This window comes from Ochlerotatus camptorhynchus, unplaced genomic scaffold (assembly GCF_037179485.1).
Source record: "Ochlerotatus camptorhynchus isolate MF236.1 unplaced genomic scaffold, CSIRO-AGI_Acam_v1.1 ptg000215l, whole genome shotgun sequence".
Taxonomy (NCBI): Eukaryota; Metazoa; Arthropoda; class Insecta; order Diptera; family Culicidae; genus Ochlerotatus; species Ochlerotatus camptorhynchus.
Window position 1 is genome coordinate 1049846 of NW_027040705.1, and position 19179 is coordinate 1069024.

The following is a 19179-nucleotide window of genomic DNA, read 5'->3' on the forward strand; positions in this document are numbered from 1 at the left end:
GTTACCGCGAGGCAATTAATTTAAAACCAAAACCATAAGATAACCACATAGTTGCATCCCGTTTGCATAGCCCTAGCTGACGTTGATACCAAGGCCAAGAATATGAAATGAAAAGTAGGGCAAAAGGAGCGAGAGCTCGTTTTACATAATCTAACTGCAGTATTTACTTAGGAACGTTTCTGCGTTCAAGTAGGATAAACACGCCCACGCATGGCATGCTTGCGCATCTAGGTTACGTTTAGCTTTCCCTCTCTGTTTATCCTTAACGAAGGATATAATTATAATGTTTAAACGTTACAAATGTCTCATTCTTATTTGTAGAGCCATATCAGATCTGAGTTACAAAAAGAAATAAACTTACAAGATAACCCGAGAAATCCCAGATCTGAGAGGGCATAGTATATAAGATCCAAATAACACAAATTTACCCTTTCAAGGGCGATCGAAATCCTAGCTAATAGAATAGGCAAAATTAGGTCAAAAGTCCGGTATTGAAAGGGATATGTAAAACCCTGGACGAACCAAGTAAAAGTTTTACATAATTATAAGTTGCTAATGCAACACGTAGCTGTAAGATCACTTTGTACAATTTTGTTGAATAAAATTAAGTTTCATAGGTTACTCCAGATTCTTCTCTTTTTTGAATCCGAAAGAACTTTCGGCCTAGAAGTGAAAACTTCTCTCCTTAACCGGGGAAAAAAGTAGCTCCTAGAATCGAGAAACAGTGTCTGACCTGGAAGCGAAAGACTCTCCCTAACCGGAGAAGAAAGTAGCTAAAGGCGGCGACAGGCGGAGTTTGGCGCATAACTTTCTCCACAGCAGCGTGAAAAGAATCTGCCGCCATGAAAGTATGGCCAGACTCAAAAAATTTGAGGACTATTTCGTTCGTCTGAATTGATGGGGAGTTGACCAACAATATCAAATGAAGAAATAGTCCCCAATTTTTGTTTTGAGCGGCGCAGTTATCAAGCCAAAATGTTATTTTCCGAAGATTGGCCAAATGGTTGATGACTCGATGAAAACAGCTGATAATGTCGTTTGCTGACCTGCCTGCTACAGCTTCATGCCACAGGCACGCTGATACTGTGTTGGACTTGGCATAGTTCCCAACTGGAGCGAACATTTCGTTGAACGCCAGAAGACGTTGGGAAAAAACGATCGTCTTGAAACCTTCAAGTCGGGGTAACTGAATGACCTAAAACGAATATTTTGAAGAAAAAAAATGCTTTTATGTTATTGGAAAATTTATCAAGCAACGCGAAAAGTACTAATCCAATGCTAATTTCGAAATGCACTTCTTACGTCTGAGGTAAACAACTCAAGCGATAGTGCGCAATGGGACTGGTATGCGAGTACTTTTGCGCTCGTCAACGAAAGTACTCGCATACCAGTCCCATTTGATTTCGACTCATTTTTCTCGTGATAAACAAAAGTGTTAATTATATTTTAGTTACACATGATATTGTTATGTTGTAATGCAACTAATTTCAGCAGTGGTGCTGTACTTGATCATTAGAATCAACGAGAAAACAACAAATTATATAAATGTGCAAAGTTGTCTTTTTCTCAACATGGCGATTTTTCAAATGGGACTGATATGCGGGTATGGGCAGATTAGTAGCCGCAGCTGCTAAAACCAATTTTGCAAAGCTAGAAACAGTTTATCTCTTAGCACTAAGGACTTCCATGAGACTATTAAAATCAACTCCGAATCATGTAGTTTTATATGAATCAGGTGAACTACCATTAAAGCTAAGAGCAGAAATCTTAGCTCTGAAAGAATTAACGAACACATTATACTTTAAAAATAGTCCAATAGTAAAAAATCTTTCAGAATTAATGCAACTTAACTATCTACCTAGACATACATCTTTCATAGAAAAGATCGCTTCAATTAATAATTTCCACTTCTTTCAACTAGCTGACAATATAGAAATAATAAGTGAACTTACATTAGGAAATAAACTCAAGATTAATGGTGCAATAGATAACCTAAACAAAATAATTTTTTTCAACATCAACCCAAATACAAATAATTACAGATCTAATCCAGACAAAGTACAAAAACACTTATCAGCTGTATACAGATGGCTCATTATTAAATTCCATTCCAGGTATTGGTTATATGATTCTCAAGAAAAAATATCCTTTAGCCAAAGATTAAAAACAGGTTTTACAATTATGAATACTGAAATAGTAGCAATAATCAAAGCAATAGAATACGCGGAAACCAAAAATATAAAGAAATTAGCTATTTTCACAGATTCGAAGTGTGCTTGCACATTAATTAACAACCCCAATCAAAACGAAAATTATTTGATCAAACAGCTAATAAATATAGTTGAGAAATCATCGATAGAAACAGTATATATGCAGAGGATTCCTGGCCACATAGATTTAGTCGGTAATGACAGAGCGGATCATGCGGTCAAGCTTGAAACAACTCGAAACACTATAGAACAGTTTAATTTTACCTTACAAGATTTGATTAATATTCTTAAGAAAGAAACAGAAAGCATCTGGCAAGATCAATACTCACAAATTTCATCTGAAAAAGGCAAATTTCAGTTTGAACATGCTAAACAAACTTCTTTGTCACCCTGGTTTAAAAAAATGAGCTTTGAAACTTTAGACACCATCATGTTATCACGCATCAGGTGCACTGAACCAATTTGACATATTCTTGTTATGTGGAAGTCTAATAAATTTGCGCTATAAGATAATCCATTGAAAATGATATGATTGAAAATGTGTCAGGTAAATTCTATATGAATATCTGATACATTTACAATGCTGATAATTTGGTAACTTTTATATGATCGTCATATGATAAATGAAAATCAGTTAAATTATAATAATTAACTGAAATGGATTTGAAACCCATAAGCATAAGCTTTACGTTTCACCACAATATAATATATGTGTCATAAATCAATCGAAGTAAAGTTTATGTGAAAATCACATGAAATTTACTTCTTCTTTTGACACATATATTTAATCGATTTCTAAAAATAAATCGAAAAATAAACATCAGGCAGTGGGAACTTTCACAGTTGTGTCTTTTTTTTTTATTGTAGCTGATTTTGGATTCGATCAAGAACTGTTGAGGTGTGATGCTTTCGGTTTCTGCGCTCGATTCCACTGGGACACGGCTGACTTCAAGATTGAACTCGTTCAATTAGCATGAAATAAGAACAGCTCTCCCGACATGGAATGTAGTGCAACTTTATGCTCGTTTTGCTAGAGTGAAGACAAATAGCACTGACAAATTTATGTTCCGTTTCGGTGGTGTCGTTTGTTCAAATCTTTCTTAATGCGCCTGTGTGCAATAAAAAAACGACTAAATTATATGAGTTGATGGAACTGGTTCATGAAGTTCGAGTACTAGGGCTGGAATCTGAATTAGCCGTGTAGAAGGCTTACAATTAGAATCACAGCAAAGTAAATATTGCAGTAGAATAATTGTTTTTTCAATCTCAATACATTCTTTTCCGGAACCCCTTATCTTATGAAACAATAACAAACAAAGATTATTCAATACAGTATCATTGTTGTTAGCAATATTTACAATATCAACTAATCATTTTAATGAGTGTACGATAACATCGTTGAAAATTGTTTCAATAATTTATGAAGAGCAATCATGTGAGATGTATTTTATTTTGAGCGATATTCATCCCAGAAAAACATGCCAAAACAAATGTTTGCTGTTGGATTTCTTAAAAGGCAAATCTATATGACTATATAATGATTGGGATAAATCTGTTTACAATCTTTAAACCTAAAAAATCAAAGGAAGCTATTCTAATGAGATATGAGATATACATGTTTTCCTATACTGCAAAGTTAAATGACAGTCCAATAGTTTCTACATATCTGTTTACACGCGACATATCAACAAACTTCAAAAATCGTTAAAAGCAATTCAAAAAAATATACATGATTATCTTATAAGATATATCTTTTAGTGAGCAATATTCATCATGAAAACAGGTATATTGTACTGAATTTTCTCATAATGCAAACTTATATGATTTTCCATTAGTTTCTAGATGTCTGTTCCCACATATATCAACATGACATATCAACAATTTTTCACCATGAAATATATCAGACAATATTCATATACTTTTTACCTATCGCTAACCACGTTCGAAGCAAAGTATTATCAAGTACAAAGTATGTGAAATTACGATAGAAATCATTCCATATCGCAGTCATAGTTTTAAAGTGATAATCCAATGGAATCTATCAATCATCACGTAGAATGAATAAATCTGCTGACATTGCTATGTTATAAGATAGATCCAGTAAACGGTACATGTCGATTTGTTTCAGTGTGGGGACACATCAATGAGGTACAGAGAGAGGTGACGCAGATCGTGAAATAGGGTTGTATTAGTAAACCAAAAAATCAACGTAAACGCAAGTAGTGACGTCACTACTTGCGTGTATCGTACAGTGGTTGTGTGAGTGATTGCTTCACCTCGGTAATCCAGCTCATTGGGGACACATGACAACAAAGGGCAGACTACCTACATGGAAACTGATTCCAAATGATCGTTGTGACCAATGTGACGTGACAGAGAACCTATGGCACATACTGTACGATTGTCCAAAATACCATTCGATACCAGATACCAATACCGAGATACCAATACGATTCGATTAGTGATAAACTTATTGAAATTGGACCAGGGGCAGCTGAGTTATTAACGTTCAAAATCTTTCTTTATTTGTTACATGTTCCATTTTCGGTTTTCACAAAGTGTACCCCCATATAGAAATCAAAGACGTAGTCCTACGTCAAAACATGTCAATATTCGTTCACCAATCAAAAGAGTATCACACGTTTCCGAATAGAAAATCATCCAACAGATTTTGTCATACGGTTTTCAGAAACATTGAAACTGAATGATGTTTCATTCTATAAATTGAGGGTGATTTGGTTCAGTGGAAAACACAGAGTCAATGTTCTCCCTTTTTATGACACAGACCAAGGTGACTACATATAGGTGTTCTAATGTGTCAAATTCATGATTCAACGGGATTCAACCATGTTGGATTTTTGTATGGGACAGCGACCAAGTTTGTTTACAATTTGCTCTAAAACCACTCTCCTCCCTCCCCCCCCCCGCGACCTCCTCGCGTATATAGTGATAAAGCTGTATCACCATGATATACCCACCATGGCACACACTGAGGCAAATAGACCTTAGAATTTCTAATACCCCGGACAGACTATGGCTTATATCATGTAATATAAGCTGTCTTGCAATGAGCACTCATACATAGGATTTCCAGTAAAAACTAGTCATAGTCTGTACGGGGTATAAGACTCCCCTAATAAAAATTGTATGGTTAATTTGCTTAACGACGTGTTCTGGGTATCATCCAAACCATTTGTGGAATAATTCAAAGATTTGGGTTATCGTTCGTTTATGGTTATTTTTTATTAGGGTCGACTTATGAACAACATATATGAATTTCTTAAGCGTGACTGAAGCGGGTAACCTGGCGGGTAACATGAGTTATACCCCTTACAGACTATGGCATACACACTTAAATTTTTTCGCCGAGATTCCAACAGCCGAGTAATTTTGCAATTTATTTTGCTGAGATTCAGTCAAACAATTGCTGAGTCTCAGCTAACAAATAACATTTTGCTGGGATATCAGCTAACAAACAGATATTTTGCAGAGATATCAGCAAAAGTGAATGCCGAAGTAATCGGTTGTTGGAGATTTTACCGAGCTAGATTAAGTGTGTATAGCATGTAATATAGGCTGTCTTGCAATGAGCACTCATACATCTAGTTTTCACTGGAAATCCTATGTATGATTGCTCATTGCAAGACAGCCTATATTACATGATATAAGCCATAGTCTGTCCAGGGTATTATACCCCGTTCACATTACAGCCTATATCACGTAATATAGGCTGCCTTGCAATGAACACTCATATATAGGATTTCCAGTGAAAACTAGATGTATGAGTGCTCACTGCAAGACAGCGTATATCACGTGATATACGCTGTGATGTGAACGGGGTATTAGTTTCGGGGTCATGTTATACCCCGTTCACATTACAGCGTATATCACGTAATATAGACTTTCTTGCAATGAGCACTCATACATAGGATTTCCAGTGAAAACTAGATGTACACACTTAATCTAGCTCGGTAAAATCCCCAACAGCCGATTACCTCGGCATTTACTTTTGCTGATATATCTGCAAAATATCTGTTTGTTAGCTGATATCTCAGCAAAATGATATTTGTTAGCTGAGTCTCGGTAATTATTTTACTGAATCTCAGCAAAATAAATTGCAGAACTACTCGGCTGTTGGAATCTCGGCGAAAAAATTTAAGTGTGTATAAGTGCTCATTGCAAGACAGCGTATATCACGTGATATACGCTGTAATGTGAACGGGGTATAAGTGTTATAGTTTTGTTAGTATTGACCCTTATTCAGCCCTGTCGGCCCCTCGATAACTAGTCGCAGGCAGTTGTTGTTAGGACATGCGACACTGTCACTGCTACTATGTTAGAGGGATGACCCGTCAAGTTTCGAAGTGCAAAAAAACTGTTAGAACTTTCTTATAAATTAACTTTACACTCAAAGCAAACTATTTACTTTAGCATTACAAAAGCGAATTTAAAATTACTATTTTATTATATGGTAATATTAAAATTATTATAAAACTACAATTTACGGCTCCGTGAAATTAACTCGCTTGAACCGTTCAAATCAATGAACTGAAGAAAAACTAGAATTTAACAAATAAAAAAAAATCATAGCGACACTTGACAAATCATCATCAAGCCCCTCATCCTTGGACAGGGGATTTTAACTTGAAAAATATTAATATGATTTTCCAAATATTTACAAGGGAATCGCACTTCATAATTTCAACTGCCATTTTCTCAATGCCTACTTTTTCCATATGGGACTGCTATGCGATTATGGACAGTATATCTGTTTAACAAATTTTGTTCCATTTCAATGTATTAAATAAAATAAAATAAAATATTTTTGTCTTCAGAAGACCAATGTGCACGAGTCGACGTCATTGTGAATATTATGTTTGTGTTGTGTTGCTTCTGAATGTTTTGTTTTCTTTCTTTCGCTTCTCACACACTCAAGCGCGACGAGAGGGCAGCGAAGCAGCAATCAAAACGGGAACTGTCAAAAATTTTGAGTCATCCATATTGGTATTCAGTGCGGGAGAGATAAAAATTGTGCAGTATTTTTGTGTGTCTATTTTTGCCAATAATCTCGGAAAAAGCTGAATTTTGCCTCCGTATGCTGGGAGGATTGTGCGGAATAATCATTGTGCGATAGGTTTTAGCTGCAAAGTGCGATTCCAATGGTGTGAGACAGCAGTCGGACCCCATCCGTATTTTCTGTGCTCTGTTGGTGGATTTGGTGGCATTCATTGTCCCCGTCCCATCATCAGCCTTTTGCTTCTTGAGCTGGTGGCTACTGAAAATCGAAGAACAAGCCGCCACCTCTTCGTTTCGAGCTAATTTGCCGTAGGAAGCGTAGTGAAAAAAGGTAAGGTTTGTGGAATATTGCGCCGAGTGGACACTTTGTGCTATGGTGCTGTTTTTCAAGCTTTCAGTGTCGTCACTTTCCTCTGAACAGATAATTTCATTCAACAGAAGGAGGTGACGCATGTAGACTATTGGGGGGTTTGGGGCATTATGTTATATGCATGTCCACGTCCATAGTGTCGGTTCAACTAATTGAGTAACTCAATTGTTGTTTGTAATCAAGATCATACAATGATTACGAACATCAAATTTATATGCGGAGCAACTGTAGGAATTTGATTTAGTATAGTTTATGACTATTTGTATCATTTTCCTACTAACATTTAACATTATTGGCCTTAGGTAACTATTAGCACTTTATTTTCGCTTTGATAATTACTTCCAACAATTACCATATTGATTGTTGATGGTCAAGCTATTTCACTCTCGGAATTCTACTGAACTAGTTAAACATCAATCCTACCACGATCGAATTTCGTACACAAAGTCACAAATGAACCTAATGTTTAGTTAACGAGGCATTCTAATACTTTAAAAGTTTTTCTACGTTTAAGTCTAACCAGTCTAGCACAGGAGTGGAACTGGTTTAAGTACGAAAATAAGCAAACTCTTATCACAAATACTATTTTCACAGTACCTGCCAGTGGGAAAACTTTCTTATTGCTTTGTATTCCTCCCAACGATCCGCTCGCTATGAGCCTTATCAGCTCTAGAATTGTGGCGCTTATAGAATGCAAAGCAATGTGCCTAAATCACCATTCGCAATGGCATAATGTTGGATTCGATTGAAAATTAACAATTCCCTTCGCAAAATAACTGCTAGTTGATTTACTCGACTAGCTTTTATCGCTGTTGGTTCCGGCATTGTTTTTTAAACTTACTTGCACCTGGCGTGGCCGGTAATAGCGAAATTTGGACTCGCTTAGACTTGTTCCATACGTTGCACCTTACACGTTGCGCTCATTGATTTTTTTTTTGCAAGTGCGACTACTCAAGATGTATGTTCTGGAGGAGTTATCTCATCGGGTTATCGATGGTTTCGATTGGACTATGGAGAGATGTATTGCGTTTATTGACACCGAGAGAATCATAGCTCTTTTAATGAAGCTCATTTTCTATCCCCTTACAGTATCCAACATGTCGGCGGGTCCGTATAATTATTCCTACATCTTCAAATACATCATCATCGGAGATATGGGTGTAGGCAAAAGTTGCCTATTGCATCAGTTTACGGAGAAAAAGTGTTAGTATCATATCCATCTATTGCTACCATGATATCGAATACTAAATTCTAATATTTTTTTCACACAGTTATGGCCAGCTGCCCGCATACAATCGGAGTTGAATTCGGCACTAGAATCATCGAGGTAGACAAGCAGAAGATCAAGCTACAGATATGGGACACCGCCGGGCAGGAACGTTTTCGAGCGGTAACTCGGTCGTACTACAGAGGAGCCGCCGGTGCTCTGATGGTCTATGATATTACCCGGAGGTATGTAGAGTCACTGACTTTCGCTGCTCAGTAATGATAATGGTTCCTCCATTTCTAAAACAGGTCTACTTATAATCACCTGTCGAGTTGGCTGACCGACACCCGCAATCTGACTAATCCAAGTACTGTGATATTTTTGATCGGCAACAAATCAGATCTAGAGAGCACCCGCGAGGTGACATATGAGGAAGCGAAGAAGTTTGCCGACGAGAACGGGCTTATGTTTGCCGAAGCCAGTGCAATGACGTGAGTACTGAACTGTATATTTTTATTTTTTCGATTGGCAACATTCCCACCAATCATGGAGACTTACATTTTCGTTGTTTGATAGCGCAGCGTGTTTGACGTTCTTGCAAAAGTTAGACGGACGAGCTCCACTCTGAACTGTTCCACTCCACAATCAGACTAGTTTTGTAGTTGAAATGGCGTTCTTTACACGTATGAACGAATATTACTATGTATTGCACCTAGAAGTGCAACAGAACGATACATATTAAGCATATCCAATTAATCACGTGGCATACGTGCATACATGGGGAAAATGCTTAAAACTTATTGTATTTTTGTTGTTGTTTGACTACTATTTAGTCCTGTTGAAACAAGAAGAATCGCTCAGGCCGCTCCCTTCTTTGAGTCGATATTTCCCATTTCTTTGATCCGATAGAACTTTGTCTATCGCTTAAGCCTCTCCATCCTTTGAGTCGAGATTTTCCATTTGCCTAACCCGATCGAAGTTGGTCAGTATCTTAGACAATTCCCACCTTCGCGGTGAGATTATCCTGATTGCTGTTATCCGTAGGGAATGCACGTAACTTATAATTACACTCAATCAAATATTCATGCTTCAGTCCAAAGCAGTTTTCGCATTATTCGTAATGGGTTCGTCACCAATGTGGTATTTCTGATAAATTCGAGAACTCTGACGTCCATAGCTTGAAAGGAATATTTTTAATGAATCACCCAAAGCAATGATTAAGGTGATTTCTTGAACAGTAGATCACAACGCACAGTAATTCGTATACACATTTCAAATCATTTGCGGGCGCTCTAAATCTTCATCAATCTCTACCATTTTTGGAAGAGGTTCATATTTTGGGGTTTAGAATCGAACTGTAGGGCGGCCTATAAGAAATTCATAATTTCTGTGCTGATGATGTTTTACCCACAAATCACTTCGAAAATTTGCACGTGGTCACTATTTAAAAAATAAATGCTAGTATTTTTTGGCTATAGTATGACTAAAGCTAGTATGTTTTGCCAACTACGTCTTCGCGTTGGAGCTAAGCATTGTAGTGTTTTAAATTTTGTTTTTATTGATTGAACCCACTTGATTTTCCCATATCAATTATATGCATGATATTCAATGGGTCTATACCCCGTTTGGCATACAGTCTTTTGGCATAACAATCGTTTAGCATGATGGTCGTTTGGCAGAATACTTGGGAAAATTGTACTTGAAGCTGTTAAGGACAAGGTTGATAGTGAACTCAGCCATTGTAGCAGCTATTTGTGGATTCTATCAATCTTTTCCTTAAGTGGTCAGTGGACTGAAACAATTTTTTTTTAAATAAAAAGCTTATAGGTAGTAACTGTTTATTGTTTTTATACTAATGATTCATTTGACGTATGTTTATCTGGTAGTATAACACGGTAGCTCCGTGGATTATTTTTGCAATTCACGAGCCATGGAAATGCTACTGAGTTTCCATTCCAGTGTTGGAAAAATATCAAAAAATTAAATCTCAGCATTGAACAAAATCACGCTTCATTTTCGTAGACAAAAGTCAACAAGCAAACAACTACGGCTGATATTGCAAGCTGTGATATCGCAGCTCGGAATATCAAGCTAACAAAACTCACCAGCTGCAAACTTCACCAAACTGTGGTGAGTTTGAGTTTCATGAACCGAAACTTCGATGAACCGAAACTGGCAGCAGTCTCTTGGTGTTTGCCATATGTGAAGATAAAAAAGAGATAGCATTATTATCTTAAGCTGGGTTTAGACTAGGCAAGTCAAATGATCAACTCAATTGAATTCAATTGGCTTGAAAATTTAAGCCTGGTTCAACTTTTTTCAATTCAAGTGTGTTGATCAAGTCAGTTGAATGGCATAGGTTACACGTTCAATACGCGTTCAAGTCAGTTGAATTCAACTGACTTGATCAATTGACTTGCCTTGTCTAAACCCAGCCTAAGAAAACGAGTTGTAACGGAATCATTTTTGCGCCAAGTCAACTCTCAGCTTCAACTTTACCTATTGTGAATAGTCTCGCAATATCAAATAAGCTTGTAAAATCAATATCAAGCATGATATTTTGCTCCAATATCACGCGTGATATTGAGAGCGTATGAGAGCAGAAAAATATCAATTTGCTAATGTTCCATTCATTGGCATTATTTCGTTGCCAGCTTGGATTTCTTCTTCGCTTCTGTGAGCAAAAATGGGGGTTTCTGTATGCTATCTTACCTTACCTTATGATCGCCATACATCGTTGGTCTGGCTGCCACACTTTAGCTTTAGCTTTAGCTGACGTGATGCAACAATTTTTATTCAGGTACATCTCAATGGTGAACAGAGACTCGACAAACGGGCCTCTGTTCACTTTGCTATCATGACTATCCGGATCCATGTATGTATCTTGGTGACCTTTGCCAGGCTACACTACCATCATGTCTTGCTGTCAGTCTTTGTCATCGGCTTAAACTGTGAAAGTGTTGGTAAAACGCTTCTTCCATGTTGTTGAATCATTTTTAGCACAAAGCGTCAAATCACATGAGGGTTGAAAAATAAAATCATTAGCGAAAATATTGAGCGCACATTTACCATCCTCCTGTTCTGTCCCAGCCAGGGCTCCACATTTTCGAAGCTCTAAGATGAACTCGAGTTTTGCCTCTTTTATACAACGTGTCAACGCATCATTTCTATAACAACCAGCTAGACCATCAACACGAAACGATAATGAAAAAGAATCACGCTTAGAACGAAAGGCTGTCTGTGGATTTTTTCGTCGTTGCTTTGCTCATCACTTTCAATGAAAGTAACGTCGATTATCGAGTGAAACGAAACCTCCTTATGATTTTCAATCCCTTTCACCCACACTCTATCGCCGCTCTTTCAATTTGTTTAATATGCGTTATGTCCCGTTTTCGTTACTTTATTTTAGTTAAATTTGTAGATGGAAGGTAAATTAAACATATTACGTGTAATCTTCAAGTGTTTTCACGGGAGAAATGCGAAGAGAAATGCTTTAAATAAATATTTTCATTTTCCGTCATATACGTCATGAGACCTCTGTTGATGTGTTTCTTGAAAGAAACTATCAAAGTCAAGCGCACTTTCACTCGTCCGCTTCACCGAAGCTTGAAAGAATGCTAGCGACGGGAGAAAGAGAGACAAGCGATTACACTTATGCTAACCACTAGCTCAGCCAGCTCAACCAACTAGCTCGAATTTTAGTTGTTCTTGAAAGCTCATGCTGGTAGATGCTGACGCCCTGTTTACATTATGCTGGCTAATTTTTAATACAGTGATAGTACACTAGCGCTAGCAAATCAGCACAAATGTTAACACCACATTACCGCCTTGACCATAAGTAGAAAATATCAACCGTATCAATCGATAGATACCACCACTTGTTCGTACTAGGGAAAAGGAATGTAATGTCGGCCTAAATGCCCCTAATTTGGGCCCATACATAAATTCAGCAATCGACTAAATTTTCAATAGCGACCAAAAATATCCATTAGTACCGTCCCAATGACGCGTTCATCTAGATAAAATTGATAAAGAGCAGATTTTTAGCGATGGGCCCAATCTTAGATCCACAGGTCAACATTAGAGCCATTTCCCCTATTACTGTTTCTCTGTAATGTGCTGTCTCTGACACTTAATTCTGACTTATGCCCGAAAATCGTAAACGGCCGATTTAAATGTGCAGTGATCCGAACTGTCAAAACCATTGGAATTTTTTTAACTAGATAAAAATAATTTGTCCAGAATAGATCAGACACGAACCAATTCATAACTTTTGCATGCGTGTTCATGGCTTAGCTAAATATTTCCCGCGAACACAGAGCTAGCTGTCAGTAGTGTGCTTTGGTCAGAAATTTTATAGTTTGTGCTATGGTCAATGGTCATTCATATCGGTTTGTCGGTGGTAATAAATCGGGTGTGAGCGATCACAAAAATATTGAAGATTATGTAAGTACCAGGCAGGGATGGATTGCTCTTTCGGGACAACCCATCTTTTTTTTTTAACTAGTTCGTTTGTTTACTAGGCTCAGTCGTGTGTGACACTTTGCGGAGCCAACAATCCGTAATTTTTTAATTAACATTTTAAAACAGCAGTAGATCTAGGTAAGTATTGGGTACCACTCGTGGCGGGCTCGAGATTAATGGGTAACAATTTCGATTGGAAGGAGCGAGGTAGGAAACACGTTTCTGAAGCCTTCTTCAGGTACTACCATAGAGGTAACTCTAAGACTAGAAGGTCCCGAAATAACGGGCTCAACTTTTTGGCTCAGCTCTGCTACTCTCTTCGGTCCCAAGCTAGTCGATTCACCCCTCGAAACATAGGAAAATCCACTAACCCCTCATTTTATCTGTCAAACTTTCATAGCGAATCAAAACAAACATTGTGTAGTAGTAGAATTTCGATTAGAATGGGGTACGTTAATCGTTTGCTTGGGACCAATAAGCTAGTCAAGTAGTGAGCCAATTTCAAATCGTTAGTTTCGTATTGATTGTTGGTACTACTCTCGAACGGTTGACCAAATGCTGGCTGGGCAGGGGCAAGTAGCACAGAAACAGGTGGATAATAAGACTGGGACACAATAGCTGGAAAATGTGTGGGAAGGAGGGGATGGTCACATCAAATTCTAGACAAACAAAGGAATTCGTAGATTGCCTGCATGTAGGGAAGATCACGGGTTCCCAATACATCTCTTACTTCACGGAAGGGTTGTCTACCTCGGGCCACTAGGGTGTCTAATAGTCGTGCTCTGGAGCCGTCATTACCCGGGCAATGCCAAACTGCGTGATCGATGTCATCATAACCGGTTCTGCACCTACATATATTGCTGTCAACGAGGTTTATTCTGTAGAGATGTGCGCCTAGCAAGTAGTGGTTGTCCTAATAAAATAAATACCATAAACGAATGATAACTCAAATGATTGAATTATTCTACAAATGGGTTGGATGATACCCCGAACACGTCGTTAAGCAATCTAACCATAACATTTTTATTCGGGTGGACATAAGTCTTGACCTCACGCAAATGAATCCACGACTTGCATCCAAACCAGTCTTCAAGATGCAAGCAGGCTTTTGCGCTTACCTGAACATTCACTCTATGTTCACGCATGCACTCAGGAAAATGATCTTGCACCCCAGCATGAGTGCAATGTTTGCGTTCGAACATCGCTTGCTTCAGCGTTTGAAAAACATCGTTCGTACAGAAGCGCAGCAATCCACCGTTAGTTTTTGGACTCATCCTTGCTTTTTGTTGTTATTGTGTGACTGACATACGCGATGCATTTACAGCGTGGTGAAAAACGAATTTTTATCCAAATATCTATTATTGGAAGGAATTGCTCCGGAAGCGGCTGTTATTGTGAAGCTATGATGTGCTATCAGCTTCAGCTATCAGCTGCCATAAGCAGGGCTGGCAAATGTCATTTTCAATGAAAGATCTCATGCGATATTTACATAGATACTTCTGTCACTATCATCGGATGAGAAAACGATGATAGAGATTTTCTTCAAAATCTCATCGAAATTTTTGTCATGATAGAACGTGATCATCGTAATTACTAGCTCATTTATTGCTATTAATGTAACTACCACCGAGGAAATCTTAATTATATATTCACTCTACCGATTACATACGGTTGCTTGATTAAACTCATCTAAATCAGTTATAAATGTTGATGTCAAAACCGCATAAGAATTATTCTCATGAGTGTTTGATCATTGGAAAATGACAAGAAATCCAATGATAGGTAGTTTCGACTCGTGATAGTGAGAGGACCTGTTTTCTCATTGTCATATGACGGCCGTGATATTTACCAGCTCTGGCCATAAGTAAATTTCAGCAAATCCTATAAATAACTCTCCTACCGGTTGGTTATATGATTTTTTTTTATTATGTTCACTTTAACACTCTTGGGTCATTCGTGACTTGTCCGGGGGTGGGGGAGTTGTAAACCACCCTCTTATTTCATGCATCGTTCGATACTTATCATGTAAGGCCCTCCCCACTTTTTGTTCCACCTGCATATCGTTTTACTTCATTACTATTGAGAAATGATGAAGCATTCGCGGTTATTCTTGTTTTCATAGCAAGGAACCGATTTTAATAGAAATGTCCCTTCGAAGAGTTAGAGCACCTTCTAAAGGCACACCCATTTGTCAGTCAAAATCGGATTCTTTAGTAACAAAATCAAAAAACGACAACGATATTGACCATGCATCAGTACCCTAGTCTCGACCACTTCACCAACTTCACTGATTTGCATTACATAAGTCGACAGTGAGCATGCAAAAGGGCGTATACGCGAAGATCGATTCTCTTCATCGATTTTCTCTTTGCATTGCTACAGCTAAGCGAAACAATTTTCTAGAATTTGTTCCATGCAGAGTTGTAACAGGTTGTATTGGCTATCAAAAGCAACAGCAAACGCACCGAAAAACGTTAATTTAGCGAGTTATTAACAAAAGAGAAAATCGACGAAGAGAATCGATCATCGCGTTTACGTCCTTATGCATGCTCACTGTCGATGTATTCTCTCATACACACTAAAGCCCTACAGTAAAAGTATGGACGACTGTCACCACAAAACTGAAAAAAGCTGTTCCAATCGAGCAAAGCGGTGCATTTTGACGGTTTGATTGGAACAACTTTTGACAGACGTCCATACTTTTACTGTAGGGCTTTAATACACACCCCTCAACAACGTTTATGTCCGCACATAGTTTGCTTCAGCGTTTAAAAAACATCGTTCGTATTCAAGTGCAGCAAACAGGCGTTGGCGTTGGAAAGAATGAATGATATTAAAAATAATTATAAAACGGAACAATTCAAGCTCGAACCATGAACTTTGAGTGTATCAGACTGTGATGTTCACCTCTCGTCTGTCATTACTCTGAAAGATGTGTAGGCTAATGGCGTGTAAGAGGCGTTCATCGCTTTCAGCTGCCCTTTCTGTTGCAACATAGCAAGCCTCAATGTTCACACTTGCGTGCATGTACGAAGTATCACGTTCGATGTGCAGAGTACACCTGAGTTCGAAAGGTAACACGCGCCTTCAATGAACGTGCACTGAAGAAATTGAAACTCAAGCTCAACGCCGTCTATGTTTCGTGACGACTGAACTACACTCTCGAAGAAACATTTGGAGCTATGGAATGTAACCACTGCCCAAGAAAATTACTTGTCCAATCGTTTTGCCAACTTTAGAAGAGAACTCTGACGTACTAATGGGAAAAAATCATCATGTGAAATTCTTCTATCATAAATCGTAGCCAACTTAGCTTCAATCGTTCATTCCTCATTTCAAAACAATCCGCAGCGGCCAAAACGTGGAGGAAGCATTTCTGGAAACGGCCCGTAAGATTTACCAAAGCATTCAGGATGGTCGACTGGACCTGAATTCGTCCGAATCGGGTGTACAGCATAAAGCAGCCCAACCGGGACGAACCTCGCTGAGCAGTGATGCGCAGAATAATAAGGACAACTGTTCGTGTTAATCGTTCTGGCCCCGCCTAGTGGTGTCTAGTTTGTCCCAAACAAGAGGAAAATTGTAAACGTTTGGAAATGGTATGCGTGGAAACAGAACAGAACGGAACAGTCTTTGGGAGAGATATAGGAAGTACCTATATTGTTCGATTCTCTGCTGTAGTAAGCACCATTGTAGTTTTGCCAAAGTGAGTCCGGATTGGAAACAAATCTATAATTCTATCAGTAGCGCGAAAGTTTGTAATTAAAAAATTATAATAACCGAAAGTCATGTAAAACGGAGAACAAATCCTTGTAGTATAATTAAGCTGGTAAAGGTTATTGAACGGTTCCGAAATGTTTATTTGTTGTTGATTTAGTTCGAGTTTTTTGAGCAATCACTGTTATTTACAATGACTTGTAACGAGAAAGATTTTATGATTTCCGATAAATATTTGTTAGATATTTTAATTTCAATTTGCAGCGCAGCATGCAATTCTAACCGTAGTACGTGTATAATACATCCATATTATTACTAAACACCTTAAGGTAACAATATTACCGAAATGTTTATTATAAAGCAAAAAGTATATGATTGGACCCATAATGTAGCCGAACAATAAACACATTTTTGTAGATATATAATCAAAATCTCGCAAGAGAGGGTAATATCGATGAAAATATATTTACGGAAAGAACAATTTAGTGACCCCATCTCAGAATTGGAGATCCTGCTTGTGTTTCTGCTCGAAAATTTTATTTAGCACGTTTTAAGTCAAGCTCTGTGCAGATATTTTCAAACCAGCCACCTCCAACCATAATATTGGAAGCGTCCATCATTTTCTAGTACAAAATATATGTTAAACAATATCCGAATCTACGATTTTACATCACCCAAATTGAATTCCCTAAATTTTAAGGTGCGACTTCCCGCAACTATTCCATTTTACCTAAATTGATTGCAGCGGGAATCGCCGCAATCCAAAGCCTACACCGTCGGAATGAAAACAAATCTATGATAAAGTTTGATGCAAATTGTAACTAAAAATAAAAGAAAACCCTGATCAAAAAGGTAATGAAATTCATCTAAAGTATTAACCTAAATCGAAAGGAAGAAGGCTAAAAATGCCTTGGACGTGATGATAAAAGGCAACAGTGAGCATGTAATTTTAGAGGGAAAAGAAAATATTAAACGATAGTCTTGAATAAAACTACGAAACTGACATTTAGATTCTATCACATAACCGGATGAGCATTTTGTTTCTACCCTTAGTGAAATATCACATCCTTGTAAGGGTTTTCCACGCCTTCTCGCTTCATCTTTTTTTAACGTAAAACTACCGTGGAGTGCCGTAATTTCACGCAGTTAGAAAATTGCACAAACTTCCACAGTTCGCTCCAAACTAAATTGTTGTCGCCGTTGTACCTCCCTCTGTGGATCACGCAATCGAATGTTTCGGTGCGCTTTGTTCATTGTCTCAGGGTCGGCCGCTTTAGTCCTTGCCGGTGAAAGCTAAAATATGACTATGACAGTATCAAGAAATTTAAATTTCATACTGCGTTAGTTTTTATTTGAAACACGAACTCTTTTGAAATCTTCTTTACAAATCCAACATAAAAAACGCACGGTTTCAGGGTCTTAAATCATCGACAAACCGACATGAATGACCATAGCAAAAACAATAAAAATTCTGACCAAAGCACACTACTGTCATCTGGCTCCGTGTTTGCGGGAAATATTTAGCTAAGCCATGAATCCGCATACAAAAGTTATGAATTGGTTCGTGTCTGATCTATTCTGGACAAATTATTTTTATCTAGATAAAAAAAAGTCCTATGGTTTTGAAAGTTCGGATCACTGCACATTTAAATCAGCCGTTAACGATTTTTGGGCATAAGTCAGAATTAAGTGTTATGTCGGTTTGTCGGTGCTTAAATCACTGTGCCTTGCAAGCACCGACAAACCGACATGAAACTAAAACCACAGACAAACAGACATAACACATTGAATATTTCTCATTGTAAAACATCGTCGCTAAAACATTACCGCCATCTGTTGAGTACACTGCGGTGGGTAGTACACTGAACAGATGGCGGTAGTGTGTAAACGTCAAACGCAAGGAAATTGACTATGCGCGCCACACCTGGACCCTACCTATCGATCCATCAACTCATGAACCGGGGACCAACGGCTTTACTTCCCATCCGAAGGAAGGCGTGATCAGAGATGTTATGCCTCAGAACATCCCGGCGGCGCCGACTGGGATTGAACCCAGGCCTGCTGGGGTGAGAGGCAATCACGCTTACCACTACACCACCGGCGCCGTTAAACACATAAGTCTTGACATCACGCAAATGAATCCATGACTCGCATCCAAACCAGTCTTCAAGATGCAGCATAGCGCTGATGTGCAA

General features: G+C 38.2%; 2 protein-coding genes across 2 annotated transcripts in view; both read left to right on the forward strand.

The window, feature by feature from the left end:
* conv (convoluted) overlaps positions 1 to 19179 on the forward strand; it is a 378533-nt gene that overhangs the window by 227613 nt on the left and 131741 nt on the right. The window lies entirely within an intron of this gene.
* Rab14 (RAS oncogene family member Rab14) lies at positions 7181 to 18008 on the forward strand. Its single transcript, XM_065224776.1, has 5 exons — positions 7181 to 7557; positions 8686 to 8799; positions 8868 to 9048; positions 9112 to 9294; positions 16619 to 18008. The coding sequence occupies exons 2-5, from the start codon at positions 8694 to 8696 to the stop codon at positions 16794 to 16796; spliced, it is 648 nt and encodes a 215-aa protein (XP_065080848.1). The 5' UTR covers positions 7181 to 7557; positions 8686 to 8693; the 3' UTR covers positions 16797 to 18008.

Bases quoted from the DNA above. Each gene is read 5' to 3' on its own strand.
- Rab14 (XM_065224776.1), top strand. From the start codon at position 8,694: ATGTCGGCGGGTCCGTATAATTATTCCTACATCTTCAAATACATCATC. The intron at 8,800-8,867 runs GTTAGTATCATA...TTTTTCACACAG, and splicing joins TCAGTTTACGGAGAAAAAGT to TTATGGCCAGCTGCCCGCAT. The intron at 9,049-9,111 runs GTATGTAGAGTC...TTTCTAAAACAG, and splicing joins GTCTATGATATTACCCGGAG to GTCTACTTATAATCACCTGT.